The 20,220-nt window shown below is 38.7% G+C and overlaps 1 protein-coding gene across 1 annotated transcript in view; it reads right to left on the bottom strand.

The window, feature by feature from the left end:
• CCZ1 (CCZ1 homolog, vacuolar protein trafficking and biogenesis associated) overlaps nt 1-20,220 on the bottom strand; it is a 40,215-nt gene that overhangs the window by 10,665 nt on the left and 9,330 nt on the right. Inside the window, exons 8-12 of the mRNA XM_036741420.1 lie at nt 12,500-12,581; nt 10,509-10,570; nt 9,792-9,903; nt 7,929-7,962; nt 7,295-7,412 (exon numbers count right to left, since the gene is read on the bottom strand). Coding sequence (XP_036597315.1) covers nt 7,295-7,412; nt 7,929-7,962; nt 9,792-9,903; nt 10,509-10,570; nt 12,500-12,581 — 408 coding nt within the window. The remainder of the gene's footprint in view (nt 1-7,294; nt 7,413-7,928; nt 7,963-9,791; nt 9,904-10,508; nt 10,571-12,499; nt 12,582-20,220) is intronic.

The raw sequence follows: 20,220 nt of genomic DNA, 5'->3' as shown, positions 1-20,220 counted from the left end.
ACCCTCCAATGGCGTGCCTATGGAATAAAGTTCAAACTCCTTAGTAGTATCATTTCTACTCTTCTCATTGTACTTTGTGCTTCAGCCAAATTGTCTTCCCTCGTCCAGGCCCCAAACTTTCCTGTTTTTGTATCATTGCTTCCCTAGACCAAACTCACAGTCTATCTATAAAACTCAAGTGTGGCCTGAACCAGATTAAAAAGTAACTGGGAAATGTTTAGCAAAATAAAGAAAACTACAATAAAATGTAGATAACGTTTATTAGTAGTTTTCTAAGTCAATATGTGGCCCTCACGGATGAGTTTCTATTTGAGTCTGATACCTCTGCTCTAGGCTATGCTCAGGAAAACAAAACAAAAAAACCTGGATGGTGGAAGGCCCAGAAACAATGTTATAAAAGGATTGGTTGAAGGAATTGGGAAAGTACTACAAGACTAGACTTAAGGGAAGACATGACTGCTGTCTTCAAGTATTTGAAAGAGGGTTTGGACATGTTTGGGACAGTTCCAGAGGGCAAAACTAGGCACAGTGGGTATAAGATGCAAAGAGGCAGATTTTAGCTCTAGGTCAGGCTTCCCAAATTCCTTCGTCTGGCATGTAAGGATTTTACAGATACCATTCCTACTTTTTCAGTCTCATCTCATTATTCTATTCCATTCCATGAATTCTATGCTTCAGTTAAGCCAGACTCTCTGCCCTACTGACATCCTCTGTGCTTTCAGACTCCTTTTCTTAAACTGTTCTTTATTCTATATCATCTCCCTTCTCCCTCAGGCATCACAAGAAACTTTCTTTTACCGTTCTTCAATGCACTTACAATGTAACACTATGTACTAGTTATCTTTGTCTGAATTTTATTCTACAGAGACCATGTCTCATCTAACTTTTGTATCTTTCTCAGCATTTCCCGTAGTGCTCTGCACACTTTATAAACGCTCTTATGAATGAATGGATATTGTTACTTGTGCCTAGAACGCTCATCTCCCCTCCATCTGTCCTCAGGCCTACCTGTCCTTTAAAGTCCACTTTAAAAACTACCTTCTCCAGGAAGTGTTCTTTGATTTATCTAGTCCATAATGATCTCTCCCCCTCCTGTCCTCAAGCTGACATTACATTTTGTGCTCTTATCATGTTTTTTCACTTTATATTTTATAATACTTGAATCTTTTTAATTTCCTCTGTGCTCCCTTCCAGGGAGGCATCTAATGTATGTTTATTGGATTGAACTGAAAGAAATATATATACTTTCCCTTCATACCCTCAAAAAATTACTTTTTAAATTCTAGAAAGTCTGGTCAATATATTTATAAAAAATCTTTTTGGGCGGAGCCAAGATGGCAGCTGGAAAGCAGGGACTAGTGTGAGCTCCCCGCCAAGTCCCTCCAAAAACCTATAAAAAATGGCTCTGAACCAATTCTAGAACTGCAGAACCCACAAAATAACATAGGGAAGCAGGGCTCCAGCCCAGGATAGCATGGATGGTCTCTGGGTGAGGTCTATTGCACATGGAGCTGGGAGTGGAGCAGAGCCCAGCGTGGGTGGCGCGGACCAAGAAGACCAGGAACTGGGCAGAGCGTGCCCTAGTGCCCTGAATCGGTGAGCTGCAGCAGTTATCAGACTTCTCAACCCACAAACACCAAAGACAACAGAAAAGGTTAGTGGGAAAAGCTGTGGGAGTGGAAGGAGTTCGCAGTTCGGCCACCACCCCCGGGGGGCAGCGGAGGTGTGGCAAGCTACAGAACTACAGCTGCAGTTGCTTCTGGCCCCAGGCCCACCTGGTGGGAGGAATTAAGTGGTGGATCACAGCAGGAGTGAAGAGCCCAGGAAATAAATAAAAAATCAGGGAAGATCTAAGTCCAGTCCGGGTTGGGCGTTTCTTGGGGAAGGAGGAGTGCTGGTGTGGCAGAGCTGGCGCATCCCCCCAAGCATGGAACATAGTTCTCTTAACTCTACCAGCAGTCATACCCCACTGAAAAACTCAAGGGTCAAGTTAGTTGGCTGGGAATATGGCCAGGCAGTAAAAGCCCACCCAGATTCAGTCTCAGACTTTGAATTCTTTCTTTGGTGACACAAAGAAGACCAAAACATACAGCCAGAAGAAGTCAACAAAGTCAAAGAGCCTACAACAGCCTCCAAGAAAAACATGAACTGGTCTCAGTCCATGGAAGAGCTCAAAAAAGATTTGGAAAAGCAAGTTAGAGAAGTACAGGAAAAATTAGGAAGAGAAATGAGAAGGATGCGAGAAAACCATGAAAAACAAGTCAATGACTTGCTAAAGGAGATCCCAAAAAATACAGAAAAATATACTGAAGAAAATAACACCTTAAAAAATAGACTAACTCCAATGGCAAAAGAGCTCCAAAAAGCCAATGAGGAGAAGAATGCCTTGAAAGGCAGAATTAGCCAAATGGAAAAGGAGGTCCAAAAGACCACTGAAGAAAATATTACCTTAAAAATTAGATTGGAGCAAGTGGAAGCTAGTGACTTTGTGAGAAATCAAGACATTATAAAACAGAACCAAAGGAATGAAAAAATGGAAGACAATGTGAAATATCTCACTGGAAAAAGCACTGACCTGGAGAATAGATCCAGGAGAGAGAATTTAAAAATTATTGGACTACCTGAAAGCCATGACCAAAAAAAGAGCCTAGATATCATCTTTCAAGAAATTATCAAGGAGAACTGCCCTGATATTCTAGAGCCAGAGGGTAAAATAGGAATTGAAAGAACCTATCGATCACCACCTCAAATAGATCCCAAAAAGAAATCTCCTAGGAATATTGTTGCCAAATTCCAGAGCTCGAGATCAAGGAGAAAATACTGCAAGCAGCCAGAAAGAAACAATTTGAGTATTGTGGAAACCCAATCAGAATAACCCAAGATCTTGCAGCTTCTACATTAAGAGATTGAAGGGCTTAGAATACAATATTCTGGAGGTCAATGGAGCTAGGATTAATACCAAGAATCACCTACCCAGCAAAACTGAGTATCATGCTCCAAGGCAAAATATGGACTTTCAATAAAATAGAAGACTTTCAAGCTTTCTCAGTGAAAAGACCAGAGCTGAATAGAAAATCTGACTTTCAAACACAAGAATCAAGAGAAGCATGAAAAGGTAATCAAGAAAAAGAACAAGAAAAAGAAATAGCAAGGGACATACTAAAGTTGAACTGTTTTGTTTACATTCCTACATGGCAAGATGATGTGTATGATTCATGAGACCTCAGTATTAGGGAAACTGAAGGGAATATGCATATATATATATGTATAAGTGAATGTGTATGTATGTATATATGTATGTGTATGTGTGTGTGTGTGTATATATATATATATATACATAAAAAGAGAGAGAGAAGAGCAGACATAGGGTGAGTTGAAGATGAAGGAAAGATATCTAAAAGAAATAAAATCAAATTAAGGGATGAGAGAGGAATATATTGAGAGAGAGAGACAGGGAGAGATAGAATGGGGTAAATTATCTCGCATCAAAGTGACAAGAAAAAGCAGTTCTGTAGGAAGAGAAGAGAAGGCAGGTGAGGAGGGAATGAGTGAATCTTGCTCTCATCAGATTTGACCTGAGGAGGAAATACCATACATACTCAATTGGGTATCTTACCCCACAGGAAAGAAGGAAGAAGATAAAAAAAAAAAGGGGGGGATGATAGAAGGGAGGGCAGATGGGGGTGGAGGTAATCAAAAACAAACACTTTTGAAAGGGGACAGGGTCAAGGGAGAAAATTCAATAAAGGGGGAGAGGTTAGGAAGGAGCAAAATATAGTCAGTCTTTCACAACATGAGTACTGTGGAAGGGTTATACATAATGATACACATTTGACCTATGTTGAAGTGCTTGACTTCTCAGGGAGAGTGGGTGGGAAGGGAAGAGGGGAGAGAATTTGGAACTCAAAGTTTTAAAAACAGATGTTCAAAAACAAACAAAAAAAAAGTTTTTGCATGCAACTAGAAAATAAGATACACAGGCAATGGGGCATAGAAATTTATCTTGCCCTACAAGAAAGGAAGGGAAAAGGGGATGGGAGGGGAGTGGGGTGGCAGAAGGGAGGGCTGACTGGGGAATGGGGCAACCAGAATATACGCCATCTTGGAGTGGGGGGGAGGGTAGAAATGGGGAGAAAATTTGTAATTCAAACTCTTGTGAAAATCAATACTAAAAACTAAATATATTAAGTAAATAAAACATCAATCAATCAATAAATAAAAGCAAGTTAGAGAAGTAGAGGAAAAATTAGGAAGAGAAATGAGAAGGATGCGAGAAAACCATGAAAAACAAGTCAATGCTTTGCTAAAGGAGACCCCCAAAAATACAGAAAAATATACTGAAGAAAACAACACCTTAAAAAATAGACTAACTCAAATGGCAAAAGAGCTCCAAAAAGCCAATGAGGAGAAGAATGCCTTGAATGGTAGAATTAGACAAATGGAAAAGGAGGTCCAAAAGACCATGGAAGAAACCACCACCTTAAAAATTAGATTGGAGCAAGTGGAAGCTACTGACTTTATGAGAAATCAAAATATTACAAAACAGAACCAAAGGAATGAAAAAGTGGAAGACAATGTGAAATATCTCATTGGAAAAACCACTGACCTGGAAAATAGAACCAGGAGAGAGAATTTAAAAATTATTGGACTACCTGAAAGCCATGATCAAAAAAAGAGCCTAGATAACATCTTTCAAGAAATTATCAAGGAGAACTGCCCTGATATTCTAGAGCCACAGGGCAAAATAGAAATGGAAAGAATCCACAGATCGTCTCCTCAAAAAGATCCCAAAAAGAAAACTCCTAGGAATATTGTCGCCAAATTCCAGAGCTCCCAGGTCAAGGAGAAAATACTGCAAGCAGCCAGAAAGAAACAATTTGAGTATTGTGGAAACACAATCAGGATAACACAAGATATAGCAGCTTCTACATTAAGGGATCGAAGGGCTTGGAATACGATATTCCGGAGGTTAATGGAGCTAGGATTAAAACCAAGAATCACCTACCCAGCAAAACTGAGTATCAGGCTGCAAGGCAACATATGGACTTTCAATAAAATAGAGGACTTTCAAGCTTTCTCAGTGAAAAGACCAGAGCTGTATAGAAAATCTGACTTTCAAACACAAGAATCAAGAGAAGCATGAAAAGGTAAACAAGAAAGAGAAATCACAAGGGACTTACTAAAGTTGAACTGTTTTATTTACATTCCTACATGGAAAGATGATGTATATGATTCATGAGACCTCAGTATTAGGGTAGCTGAAGGGAATATGCATATATATATATATATATACATATATATATATATACATATATATATACAGAGAGAGAGAGAGAGAGAGAGAGAGAGAGAGAGAGAGAGAGAAGACAGGGTGAGTTGAAGATGAAGGGACGATATCTAAAAGATATAAAATCAAATTAAGGGATGAGAGAGGAATATATTGAGAGAGGGAGAAAGGGAGAGATAGAATGGGGTAAATTATCTCGCATACAAGTGGTGAGAAAAAGCAGTTCTGTTGCGTGGGAAGGAGGGGGGCAGGTGAGGGGTAATGAGTGAATCTTGCTCTCATCAGATCTGATCTGAGGAGGGAATACCATACACACTCAATTGGGCATATTACCCCACAGGAAAGAAGGAGGAATGAGGTAAAAAAGGGGGGATGATAGAAGGGAGGGCAGATGGGGGAGGAGGTAATTAAAAACAAACACTTTTGAAAAGGGACAGGGTGAAGGCAGAAAATTGGATAAAGGGGGGTAGGCTAGGAAGGAGCAAAATATAGTCAGTCTTTCACAACATGAGTATTGTGGAAGGGTTTTACATAATGATACGCATGTGGCCTATGTTGAATTGCTTGACTTCTTAGGGAGGGTGGGTGGGAAGGGAAGAGGGGAGAGAATTTGGAACTCAAAGTTTTAAAAACAGATGTTCAAAACCAACAAAAACAAAGTTTTTGCATGCAACTATGAAAAGAAGATACACAGCAATGGGGCAGAGAAATTTATCTTGCCCTACAAGAAAGGAAGGGAAAAGGTGATGGGAGGGGAGTGGGATGGCAGAAGGGAGGGCTGACTGGGGAACAGGACAACCAGAATATATGACATCTTGGAGTGGGGGGGAAGGTAGAAATGGGGAGAAAATTTGTAATTCAAACTCTTGTGAAAATCAATGCTGAAAACTAAATATATTAAATAAATTAAATAATAAAAAATAAAAAAAAATCTTTTTACAGTTGCATTTTTAACCTTATTCTGAACTCCTAGAAGTTATTACTAGTAAACATTAAAGATATACTAGTTTATACAATTCTTCATATTAACATAATTAAAGCATACTGGCATAGTGCTTTTATTTTTCAGTGATTCCCATGGATTACATTCATTTTAACCAGCGAGGTAACAAGGGTAGATAAGATCATCTATCTTTTACATGTGAAAAAACCCCTAGAGGTACAGGAAGATTACATGAATTAATGATAGTGGAATCAAGATTAGATTAGGGTCTCCTGAGTTCCATCCTAAACCTCTTTCCACACCCTTTCCTTAACACACCTATCTGTGTGCATGAATGCATTTTATCTGAGACTTCCTAACTCACCCAGGCTGGAACTATAGTAGCCACTCAATGGCCAGTCTCAATATTGACTGGCACTGAAGCTTTAGCTGCTTCATTTTTCTTACTTGGACTGATTTAGCCCTCCACTGGTGCCAGACTTAGGCAGACACTCAACCAGCTTGAGCCCTACTGAAGCTCAGAACTCTCAAACTCAAGGGATCCATTGGGCTCAACCTCTTTCAGTAGCAAGGATTGTAGGTGTGCACCACCACATTCTGCCTCTAACTTTTGAATATACTTTATTTTATTCAAGGACACTATCAGTTTAAACAGATAAAGTACTCAAAACAAACAGATCTTGGTTACTGCTCAATGTCCTAATAACTCAATGAAAACTAAAGTACTCTTTAACAGTCTAGCAAGTGATTAAGAACATGGTGCTAATAAGGCTAGTATAGGTTCAATCCATTAGTTTCAAAAAAGGAAAAAAAGAAAAACTATTCAAGAGTTAAAAGCCACCTAATCCCACACAGTCCCTCAAAAAATGTGTAGCCTAAGGGAAACTGGGGCAAAGGCAAACAACTCAGCTTACTTCATCATAACTAGGGGAAAATCACTGAAAGGTACACATTAAATGTGTCCATTTTGTGCAGCACTGATACCAGAAAAAATTTAATATGAAGTGTTAGTTATACACATTCCCAGCGTCTGAAAGGGTACGCAAATGAAGCACAGTACAAACCCTGATATTCTTTTGTTGATGTTGTATTGCTCACAAATGTCAGATGCTAAAACTGTGAGCTGAGGTCCAACGATGCTGTCCAATCTTCGGCAAAAGTCCAAAGAAGGCTGCACAGAAGCTGAGTAATTTAAAAAATACTGTAAATGTTTTTCCTCTATTTCAGTTATGTTATTTCATGTGAAAGAAATGAATCATTTATTTTCTCTCTCCTATATTTAAATATTCAAATCACTTTGCTACAAAGTGATTAGCCTGATCGAATAATCGGAAATAACCCAATCAAATCTTATTTCTCTAACAAAAACATGAGACACAATTAGTAACATTTATAAAGAAAATACACATTATATGAAGAAAGAAATGTACATTATAAGCCCTATTTCAGTATTCTCTAATTGGGCCAAACTAACAGGATGGTTTTACCTTCCAAAACCTACCTGAAGAATCTGTCCTGAATGAAATGATCATGAAGTTAGGGCAATCACATTTGATTTGGAGTTTCACAGCATATCCTTCTGTCTTTGTGATTTATGTTTTTGATTTACATGTTTGTGATTTAATTTATGTTTGAATCACAGAAGGTGGCAACAGAGTGTTTTTTTCATCTGATGCTAGATAAAAGTGCTCTACTTACCATCAATCATGAAACAAACTGCTGCACTCATGGCCTAGGAGAAGAAAAAACCATCCCCATATTAAACCAAAGGTTATAGAATACAGGTTTTTCTTTCCTTCCCTGCTTAACCTGTGGCCATTAATTTTATTAGGAAATTTGCACAGAAGGAAGACTTCTGAACTTGCAAGCCAAATAGTGCTTCAAAACACTGTGGTCAAGTAGAAAATTAGAAACATCATACTATAACTCCCAACAATCGGTCATCCATCTTATGCTTGAAGAACTCTGGTGACTGGGTACTTACTCCCTCTTGGGGCTTCTCATTCCACCTCTGAATATCTGTTTATTGGGCAATCTTTCCTTACATCAAGCTTAAATCTGCCTGTTACTGCCACTAATTGTTCCTAGAGTCTCTAGGGTCAAGCACAAAGCATCTAATCTGTCATCTATTTGACAGCTTTTCAAATACTTGAAAAGAGTTATTAAAATAAGGCTTACAAGAAAATTATAGCTAATTTTATATAGCACTTTAAGGTTCACAAAGAAAGCACTTACTCCCTACAACAGTAGGAAGCTAATGCTATTATCACATCCATTTTACAGATGAAGAAACTGAGAGATTTCAAATGACTTAGTGTCACACAAGAGTCAAGGCAGGATTCAAACTGAAGTCTTCTTGGTTCAAAAGCAGCACTTTATCTACTTTTCCTTTCCACATGCGATTTCTTTTGAGCAGCTGGGTATCCCACTGGATGGTGCCGGAAGACTTGAGTTTAAATTCTGCCTCAGATACTTACTAACTGACCCTGGGCAAGTCACTTACCGTTTTCTAATCTGTAAAATGAGAATAATAACAGCACCAACCTCCCACAGTTGTGAGGATCAAATGAAGTAATATAAGCAAAGACTCTGACAAGCCTTCAAGCACCTTTACAGGCTAAAAGCTTAAAATCACACTATGTCTTTTGGAATACTTTACATAAATGTGAGCTACTGTGGCTGTTATTGTGGCGGTGGGGATCGTTTTGCTGAGGGTGTAAGTACAAACATCTCATTCTAGGTCATTTCTAGGAAAATCCTACTGATTGTAGAATCATAATTTGATGCTTAATATATTTCTAAATTTCATAGAGATAGAAATAAAAAAATACAACTAATATTCTATATACTCAGTTTTATAGCTCTTCTAATTCAAATGTCAAATCCACACATTTTTTTATGTTTATTACACACATATTTATTTATTTTTCTATTAAGGTGTACTATATGCTGTCACGTACAGCTACTACTTAATTTCAAATATGGTCTTGAAATTTAAAACCTAGTAAAATGTACAAAATCACCCTTAAAAATCAAACTCTTACAGGAAATTAGTAAAAACTTCTTTAAAGTAATGAAAAGTATCTTCTAGTACTACATTTTTCTATATACAAGTGATAAAATTCTACTCAAGGTACATAATAGAGTGTTCATTTTGCTGAAGGCAATGGGTGAGTTTTCATATAATTGACTTATACATCACTAACCAATATTGAGACAGTTTCTGAAAAGCAAGCCATTATCATTCTTTGGCTCCAACACCATCCCCTTTGCCTTTAATATCTTTCTATATGAATCATATAAGAACACAGAATACTAAGTGACAAGCCTAGACAACCACTGCTTCATTAATGACAATATAAGATCAAAGATTTATATGAAAACTAACTACAACTCCGAGGAAATACACACACATTTTGAAGTTTTAAAAAATAATTGCTACTCCTTAGAAATCCCAACAAACAGCTTGTCACAAAAATATATATGACATCTGGGTATGCACTCATATATACCAATACTCAGGAGTGATTAATAATATTTAGTGGGAAATGGTGATATTACCTTATAAACAATTAAATGAAGCTCTTCATAAGTGTCATCTGTATTTACAAAAATTTTGGGAAATCTGCATTTTGCTTCTGGATCATTAAGGTTCACGGGCCCAGTAAGAAATCTTAAAAGCAAGCACAAAAATGTCTCACATTCATTAGACAAGTTACGGTTTTGCAGCAAAATATATGCCATTTTACACAAATGTATAACATTTTTGAAAGTCAAAATAAAATATAGGGCAATACTAGAACTATGTCAAACCATTAGAATTGTGACAGAGCAACTTTTGGGTTTTTTGTTTGTTTGCTCTTTAAATGGGAAACTATGACATTTCTTCTGTGACTAGTACCATATGAAAACCATAAGTATTCTACTTTTATCACAGACATACTTCAACTAGGTTCTAAAGGCCTACCTGACATACTAAAGTGAAACATCTATACCTTCATCTATACCTATACCTATATCTATATAAGATAACGTCACTTTTCATGTCTGAAAAGTATAAGCTATCTTCTCACAGTCAGAAAACAACAATAACAAACCTTTTATTGACCTGGAAACAAATACAGTACCTCTAAACTGTATAATTTCCTCACATCAAGAAATAACTTGGACTTTCCATAATACGAAAAGAATTCATTCTGATTCTGCTCATAATTTTATTTTAAAATACATCTAAAAACTAATAAGAAACCAAAAGAATATAATCAGAGGATAAATTACCTTCCATAATGTTGAAGATTTCCTGGCATTTCTGCTCGGATAGGTGAATCCCTTCCTGCCAACTATAAACAAGTCAAAAGTTGGGAAATGACTTACAAATGAGCTTTTTCCCCCGCTTTCAAAGCTATGAAAAAAGAACATTTACATGTGCTAGTTTGTTTCAGTGTAAAGTCCTCTAGAAAATGCATGCTTTAAGTTTAAACCAAGTTAAAAAATACAGAAACAAGAAAACAGGCCTTACTGATTTTAATCATGATCGCAATACGGTAACTTACATTCCCAACAAACTAGACTCTGCTACTCTGCAATCTCAACACTCCCTCTTCCTCAGTCCTCGTGCCTCTGATGCCCTCTGCCCCTTCTCTCTCCCACCTCAGAGTCCTGTTCTCCCTTCCAAATCCCAATTTACGACCTGGATGGTGGTGAGCAGCACTTTGGGCCTCAGTTTCCTTATCATAAAACAAGGGGATTATGGAAAGTATCTGAGGTCCCTTCCACCTCTAAATCTATGATCCATCAAGGCTTATTGCATGGGTCACATTCTCTATAAATCCTTCCCTCATCCCTTCCTCAGGTTGTTAATATTCTCTCCTTGCTCAAATTACCTTACATTTACTTCTGTGTATATGTGGCATCCCCCAGTATACTGTAAGCTTTTTCAGGGTAGGTTTTTTCCTTTGTAGGCCCAGGGCCTAACATAGTGACTTGCACAACATAATAGGCACTTAAAAACATTTCTTGACTTGAACTTCATTCTATCCTACAATTCACATTCTAATTTACTCATTTATGAATAAAAATAAGCAATAATTAAATTCATAAGATCATAGACTCACAGAAGCAACATGAGTAGAAAGAGCATTAGATTTGTAGTGAAGAGACCTGGGTTCAAATCCCAATTCTGAAAAAAAAAATCCTGCCTCTGTCAATACCTGCATGACTTTGGGTGCAAGTCACTTCTCTTCTCTGGGCCCTAGTTTCTTCCTCTGTACGATGAAGAGACTGGGCTTGACGGCCAGTACCTTCATTTTACAGATTTTTTTTTTTTGAGGAAAATTAGGCCCAGAGAAGTTAAGGAATTTGCCTGAAGTCACACGGGTTATAAATCTAATAGAATCAGGACTTGAATTCAAAAGGCCTGTGACTCCAAATCCACATGGCACTTTTCACTGTGCTATGATGCTTCTTAATTAATTTAATTTTCCATTTTCTACTGTAAAAGCAAGGCCTTTGGCACTTGGAGGTCACAAATGAACTTCCTCATTACCAAACGGAATGCCCTCTAAATTGTTTATGTAGTATGAGGAGTGCGTTAATTGATATTCCTCAAGGAAATACATGGGTATATAAAGGGGGAAAAATGAAATGCTTGGAAACTATTTAAATGTAATGTTAGAATTCCCTCTCCAAGTCTGCATCTACTCCCTCATGCTGACATAAACTCTATTTTTTAAGTTCGTGACCTTTTACAAAAAAGGACTACAGAGGAGCTTGCAATACCGAATTAGTTTTTAATGTCTCACCCAATCAGGCTTTAAATCCTCTTAGAGTTTAGTGTATTTGTTTTCTCATGTTTATGGCATAAACACTTTGTGCTACTTGAATGTTCATGACTGCATATGTGGAAGCTAAATAGAGTACAAAAGCTGAGCAGGCAATACCACAACACCATTAAATGCTCAATCATTCATACGACAGAACAAGTGTCAAGGGAAGTGATATTATGGAATTATCCTCTACTTCGTGAAAATGCCAGTAATCTTTAATTGTCATTAAGGTTCTATAATAAATTCACTGCTTAGCATCAGAACCAAAGCACACAGTTCCTTTCACACACAAAAAAATCACCATATCTGTCTGACAATGACTTTTGCCAGGGGCTTGGCTTATATAATAACTATCTCATACTACTAAATTATTAAATGATCAACATGATAAGGAAAAATGGGACAATAGCCCCCAAAATGCACAATATATTTTGGTGCCCATACCTCAGGTTCGATGTGTCTTGGAAATAGAGAAGTCGTGAGGTATTTGTATAAAATTCTCATGTCATCTTGTTCTAATCCACTCCTGAAATAATTGGGGGAAAAACCAGAAATTAAAGCTTTGAAATCATCCATTTATCTTTCTGCCATCCTGATCACAAAAGAGTTCATCCATTTTTTTGTCACACCTCATGAACAAATAATTCTCCCTGATAACTGAGACATCATAAGATCATAGTCCAAAGAGAAAAGAGCAAACTGAATCTGTCTTTCAAACTAATTCTCTACAATACCCTGTTAAAGACAACTGGATTACTCTTGGATCACACATAATTTAAATAAAGGAAAGTTCAAAACAACTTAATCTTATGCCTGGTATATAGTAGGCACTTAATAAATGTTTGATGACATGACTATACTACATGTAGGATCTTTCAGGGGCCTTTATTAGTTGTGATAAGGAGCTTTATTTAGGGTAGTGAAAGACAGACATTTAGTTTGTAAGATGAGATGGTACTGAAGTCACACTCCTTGTTTTCTGCATGCATCTCATCTAGAGCTCCTAGGGAAAGAGAAATCTAACACATCTTGGTTTCTAGAAGTGAAAATGGACACATTCAAAAGCCAAAAAAGAATTTGTCAAGCAGTAAGAGAAGAACAGAACAGAGAGTCAAGGTGAAAAGACAAATGCTAAGAAAAAGCCTTTAATGCTGCTTCCACAGTCATACCAGCAGATATAAGGTCAGATTGCATCTTTAATCCAAATAGATGGAAAGTTAACTACCTGATTTTGTTTTAAGATGGGAGAAGAAAGGAAAACACTGGTCCTTCTTTCAATTTGTTCCGACAGGTATCAAAAAATAAAAACTGATAAGTAGGACTAGTGGTAAGAGTTAGAGCACTAGGAAATTCTCTCTGTTAAACTACACAACAGAAGACTGAGCAGGAAATGGCTTTTAGGTCTTAAAATTTTCAACATTGCTTATTTGAACAAAAATAGGGTATTCAAGGAAATACAGTTAAACTGAAGTTGTGTAAAGTTTGCAGATTACTCAATTTATGTAAAAAAAAATTAGGCTGATTCTCCCTTTGGAATATGTCTTTAAGAATAAGCACCAGCCTTGACTACCAATCAAAGAAAAAATGGCAACAAAAAACCTGAATGCAAACCTTCTGCCTCATGTCAATAGTTCATATGTGACAGGATCTAGCTCATTTTTGTTTACACATGTAACAAAAAATCATTCACTGGCTTAAAAAGCTTAAAAGTACATGCGTATTAAATAAAAATGTGGCCTGAGTATCAAGAAGCATATGGAATTTTTTTGTTTGTTTGTTTAAATGGCATTCTGTGCAGTTTTTAGTTAAATGTTATACTAATTTTCTCTCATCTTTTCTATGGTGGTACAGGAAGATTTTAAATACTACTTATTTTTTTAAGAAAAGGACCCCCAAAGCCACTGAGTACTTTTTAAAGAGGAGTTAACAAGTGAAACACTTCCTCCATCATAAGTCTTTGTTCTATTCAAGATGCAATCTTATTATAATACTTGCTAAATTACCCAAATGAAGATAAGAGCAATGTTAGGTATCAGTGAAGAAGCTCTTGGTTCTATTGGGACTGATTTCTCCTACAGTTCAATACTTTCTTTGCCATGAGACATCCCATAAAGTTTTTTTAACAGGACCACACAATTTGTTTACCTTTCAGAATAAGAAGTGTGCAAGGCATTACAAAGAATAGTTAAAATTTTTAAACTCTAATAAATGACATATACCAAACAGTTAAACTCTCTTTTCAGAAAAGAGAAAAAAATCCCTGAAGAAAAATCAAATGATATCACTTTTCACCACATCAATACTAACTTCGGAAAAACAACACAACAACAACATAAAGAACTGAAATGTACAAAATGGACAAAAAAAAGACAAGGGAATTTCTCATGCACATGTTAAGATTATGCAGATACTCTGATAGGCATAATGGAATGGAAAAGTACTTAATAAGTGCTTATTATGTACCAAACCATTATTGTAGGTAGTAGGAATACATAGGAAAAAAAAATCAAATAGTCCCTCCCCTGAAGGAACTCATATTCTAACAGAGATGACAGTACATACACACATATAGTTGTTTTATTCTTTGTACTTGTATCTGCAGCATCTAGAAAACAGTAGAAGCTTGGTAAGTTCCTGTTGATGACTGATATAAGGAAAATAAATACGAGATAATTTTCAGTGACACTACTAGCAGTTGGGGGGAATTAGGAAAAGCCTCTGAGTCAGAGCAAGGTGGTCAGTCTGAGGGGACTCTACTATACATGAATAGAGCTAGAAAAACAGTTCAGAAGCAGACTGTTAACATCACACAGAGGAGTGTGAATTTGATCCCAGAAGCATCATGAGCCACTGGAATTTACTGAGCAAGGACATAACATGAGCTTGACACTCTCTCTTGGTGATCTCATCAGCTCCTCTGAGTTCAGTTATCATCTCTGTCAAGATGGTTCTCATATCTACACATCCAGCCTGAGTCTCTTGTCAGTCTGCATCAAAAACTGCCTACTGACACTTCAAAACATTTCATCAGGCATCTCAAACTCAGCCAGAATAACTCATTATTGGGGCAGCTAGGTGGCGCAGTGAGTACAGCACCGGCCCTGGAGTCAGGAGAACCTCAGTTCAAATCCGGCCTCAGACACTTGACACATTTACTAGCTGTGTGACCTTGGGCAGGTCATTTAACCCCAATTGCCCTGCCCCCCCAACCCCCCCCAAAACAAAAGAACTCACTAGTTTTGCCCCCAAATCCTTCCTTCTTCTAATCCTCCCTTCCCTGCCAAAGGTGCCACCATTCTCCCACTCAACCAGGCCTGCAACTTCTACATCACCTTTAACTCCTCATTTGTATCCATCCCACATACCAAATATGCTTTCAAGTTCCTCACAACTTAGAGCCTGGACTAATGCAACAGCCCTCTGGTAGGTCTCCCTCTCTCACGTCTCTCTCCAGGCCACCTTCTACCCAGCTGCCAAAATGATCTGCCTAGAGTACGGGTCTGACCATGTCAAACTTCCTACTCCATAAAATCCAATGACTCCCAATTACGACTAGGACCAAACGTAAACTCTTCTGGCATTTACAGCTTTTCAAAACCTATCCCTTCCTACCTTTCCAGTCTTCTATTATACTCTCCTTGAAGCAATCTATGAACCAGCAACACTGGCCCTACTTGATTCGTATCATACATGACAGTCCCTTTCCCGCCTCCATGCTTTTGCATGGCCAGTCCCCCACGCCTGGAATTCTCTCCCTCCTCCCCTCATGCCTCTTACCTTCCCTGACCTCCTTGTAAGATACAGCTCCAATCCCACTTTCTATAGACCTTCCCAGTCCCTCAAGCTGGCAGTAACTTCCTCTCTGACATTCCTTTTATCTACCTTATGTATGCATGTATGTATGTATGTATGTATGTGTGTGTGTACACACAAAGTAAATCAAAAGCAACATTAGAGAAGAACATGTGTATAATGTGCTATCCACATATTCTCTCCCCCATGAGAATGTGAGCTCCTGGAGGGTAGGAACCATTACTGTCTATCTTTGTACCCCCAGCAGTACCTGGCGAACAGCAAGTGCTTAATAAATGCTTGCTGATTTGACTATGTTGGGCACTGTGCTAGACACTGATCCTTTCAATAACTAAGAGAATATTTTCCCATGCCATTCTACCATGAATAATAACAATTCCCATTTACATGAAGCTTTAAGGGGAAATAGTCCCTCAAAGAAGGGCAGCAGGGTAGATGGAGAGAGCACTGGGTCTAGGGTCAGAGGACTTGGGTTCAAATTTTGGCTCTTACACTTACTACCTGTTATTTTGGACAAGAAACAACTACCCTGTACTTTACTATCTCATCTATTAAATGCAAGGCTTGGGACCCACAGTTTAAGAAGCACTGAAGGGGAGGCAGCTAGGTGGCACAGTGAGGAGAGCAGCGGCCCTGGAGTCAGGAAGACCTGAGTTCAAATCCGGCCTCAGACACTTGACACATGTACTAGCTGTGTGACCTTGAGCAAGTCACTTAACCCCAATTGCCCTGCCTTCCCCCCTCCAAAAAAAACAAAAAACCAAGAAGCACTGAAGGGGTCCTGAGAGGAAAAAGTTTAAAAAGCCCAGCACGAGATGGCTTCCGTGGTACCTTCCAAGTCTACAGCTATCTTCCTCATGACCCTACCGGGGAATAAAATGTTCACAGTAAGTATTTACAGGATACATAAAAAATAAATATACATAGTAATTAGTGACAGGGGCAAACTAACAGCTGCCAGAAATCTTCCTGATTTCTCTTATACGATATGGAACTTGAAACCGAGACTTGAAGGGAGTTAAGAAGTTCCAGGAAGGAAAGCACTTCAGGCACGGGGAGCACAGTCAGTGTAAATTCAGGGAGCTGGGAGATGGAAGAACAAGGACAACGATACCACTGGATTCCAGAGCACATGTGAGGAGTGGGGAGAGAGCAGGTATAAAAAGACTGGAAGAGGGCAAGTTATGAGGGGTTTTGAAGGCCAAACAGAAAATTTTATTTGATCCTGGAGGTAACAAGGAGCCACTGGCATTTACTAAATGGCAGGAGGAGAAGGGACAGGGTTCGACATGGTCAGATCTGTACTTTTAGAAAGATGAATTTGATAGCTGAGTAGAGAACGGACTGAAGCAGGGAGAGACTTAAAGCAGGCCTACACCAGGGTGGCAGCAATATCAAAAGACAGAAGGGTGGAGGTAGGTATATGAGAGGAGATGTTATGAAGGTAAAATCAGGACTTGGGCTTAACATCTGATTGGATATGAGGGAGTGAGAGTAAGAAGCTGGAGATAACACCTAGGTTGTGATTCTGGGTGACTGGGAGGATGGTGGTATCCTCCATAGAAACAGCAAAGATAGAAAGAAGGGAAGGCCTGGGGGAAAGACAATAAGTTCAGTTTTAGATATGCTAAGTTTAATATGTCTATGGGACATCCAGCTTGAGATGTCTAATAAAGCAACTGGAGATGTAAGGAAATATTAGGACAGAATGATGATGCACACATTGTCAGAGGAATTGGATGTTTTTGTTTAGATGTATTTCTTTATAACAAGAGAGGGCTCGCTTTCTCTAGAAATGAGTAATGTAAAAACAAAAGGTGTCATAGATGGCAGCTGGAAAGTAGGGACTTGCATGAGCTCCCTGCCAGGTCCCTCCAAAAACCAATAAAAAATGGCTCTGAACAAATTCAAGAACTGCAGAACCCACAAAATAGCAGAGGGAAGCAGGGCTCCAGCCCAGGACAGCCTGGAGGGTCACTGGGTGAGGTCTATTGCACACGGAGCTGGGAGCAGAGGTGAGCGGAGCCCAGCGTGGGCAGCGGCAGGATTAACCGGACCAGGAACCGGGCAGTAAAGGCACTAGCGCCTTGAATCAGTGAGCTGAGGCAGTTACCAGACTTCTCAACCCAAAAACACCAAAGACAACAGAGAAGATTAGTGGGAAAAGCTGCAGGGACAGAGTGAAAAGAGTTTGCCCCAGGGGCAGTGGAGGTGGGGCAGCTACAGAACTATACCTGCAGTTGCTTCTGGCCCCAGGCCCACCTGGTGGGAGGAATTAAGTGGCTGATCAGAGCAGCAGTGCACAGTCTGCTTAAGATCTGAGTCAGGTCCATGTTGGTGGTTCTTGAGGAAGGAGGACTGCTGGTGTGGCAGAGCTGGCTGTATAGAAATAGCTCTGAAAACAACAGCCCATCCCCTCAAGCTTGGACCAAAGTACTCTTTACTCTACAAGCAGTCATACCCCGACAAAAAACTCAAGGGTCAAGTAAGTTGGCTGGGAACATGGCCAGGCAGCAAAAACGCACTCAGATTCAGTCTCAGACCTTGGAATCTTTCTTTGGTGACAAAGAAGACAAAAACATACAGCCAGAAGAAGTCAACAAAGTCAAAGAGCCTACATCAAAAGCCTCCAAGAAAAACATGAACTGGTCTCAGGCCATGGAAGAGCTCAAAAAGGATTTGGAAAAGCAAGTTAGAGAAGTAGAGGGAAAATTGGGAAGAGAAATGAGAAGGATGTGAGAAAACCATGAAAAACAAGTCAACGACTTGCTAAAGGAGACCCAAAAAAATATGGAAAAAAATACCAAAGAAAACAGCAGCTTAAAAAATAGACTAACTCAAATGGCAAAAGGGCTCCAAAAAGCCAATGAGGAGAAGAATGCCTTGAAAGGCAGAATTAGACAAATGGAAAAGGAGGTCCAAAAGATCACTGAAGAAAATACTACTTTAAAAATTAGACTGGAGCAAGTGGAAGCTAGTGACTTTATGAGAAATCAAGATATTATAAAACAGAACCAAAGGAATGAAAAAGTGGAAGACAATGTGAAATTTCTCACTGGAAAAACCACTGACCTGGAAAATAGATCCAGGAGAGAGAATTTAAAAATTATTGGACTACCTGAAAGCCATGATCAAAAAAAGAGCCTAGATAGCATCTTTCAAGAAATTATCAAGGAGAACTGCCCTGATATTCTAGAGCCAGAGGGTAAAATAGAAATGGAAAGAATCCACAGATCGTCTCCTCAAAAAGATCCCAAAAAGAAAACTCCTAGGAATATTGTTGCCAAGTTCCAGAGCTCCCAGATCAAGGAGAAAATACTGCAAGCAGCCAGAAAGAAACAATTTGAGTATTGTGGAAACACAATAAGAATAACACAAGATCTAGCAGCTTCTACATTAAGGGATCGAAGGGCTTGGAATACGATATTCTGGAGGTCAATGGAGCAGGATTAAAACCAAGAACCACCCACCCAGGAAAACTGGGTATCATGCTCCAAGGCAAAATATGGACTTTCAATAAAATAGAGGACTTTCAAGCTTTCTCAGTGAAAAGACCAGAGCTGAACAGAAAATCTGACTTTCAAACACAAGAATCGAGAGAAGCATGAAAAGGTAAACAAGAAAGGGAAATCACAAGGGACTTACTAAAGTTGAACTGTTTTGTTCACATTCCTACATGGAAAGATGATGTATATGATCCATGAGACCTCAGTATTAGAGTAGCCGAAAGGAATATGCATATATATATGTATATGTGTGTGTGTATGTGTACATACATACATGTGTGTGTATATGTATGTATATATGTAGGTGTGTGTGTATATATATATATATGTATATATAGACAGAGGGCACAGGTGAGTTGAAAATGAAGGGATGATATCTAATAAAATAAAATGAAATTAAGGGATGAGAGAGGAATATATTGAGAGAGAGAGAAAGGGAGAGACAGAATGGGGCAAATTATATCGCATAAAAGTGGCAAGAAAAAGTGGGTTCTGTAGGAAGGGAAGAGGGGGCAGGTGAGGGGGAATGAGTAAATCTTGCTCTCATCGGATTTGACCTGAGGAGGGAATACCATACACACTCAATTGGGTATCTTACTCCACAGGAAAGAAGAAGGAAGAAGATAAAAGGGGGTACAATAGAAGGGAGGGCAGATGGGGGAGGAGGTAATCAAAAAACAAACACTTTTGAAAAGGGATGGGGTCAAGGGAGAAAATTCAATAAAGGGGGATAGGATAGGAGGGAGCAAAACATAGTTAGTCTTTCACAACATGAGTGTTATGGGAGTGTTTTACATCATGATACATGTGTGGCCTGTGTTGAATTGCTTGCCTTCTTAGGGAGGG

Source organism: Trichosurus vulpecula, chromosome 1 (genome assembly GCF_011100635.1).
Source record: "Trichosurus vulpecula isolate mTriVul1 chromosome 1, mTriVul1.pri, whole genome shotgun sequence".
Classification (NCBI taxonomy): Eukaryota; Metazoa; Chordata; class Mammalia; order Diprotodontia; family Phalangeridae; genus Trichosurus; species Trichosurus vulpecula.
Note: the sequence above shows the minus strand (reverse complement) of the source record. Positions and strands in the feature narration are given on the sequence as shown.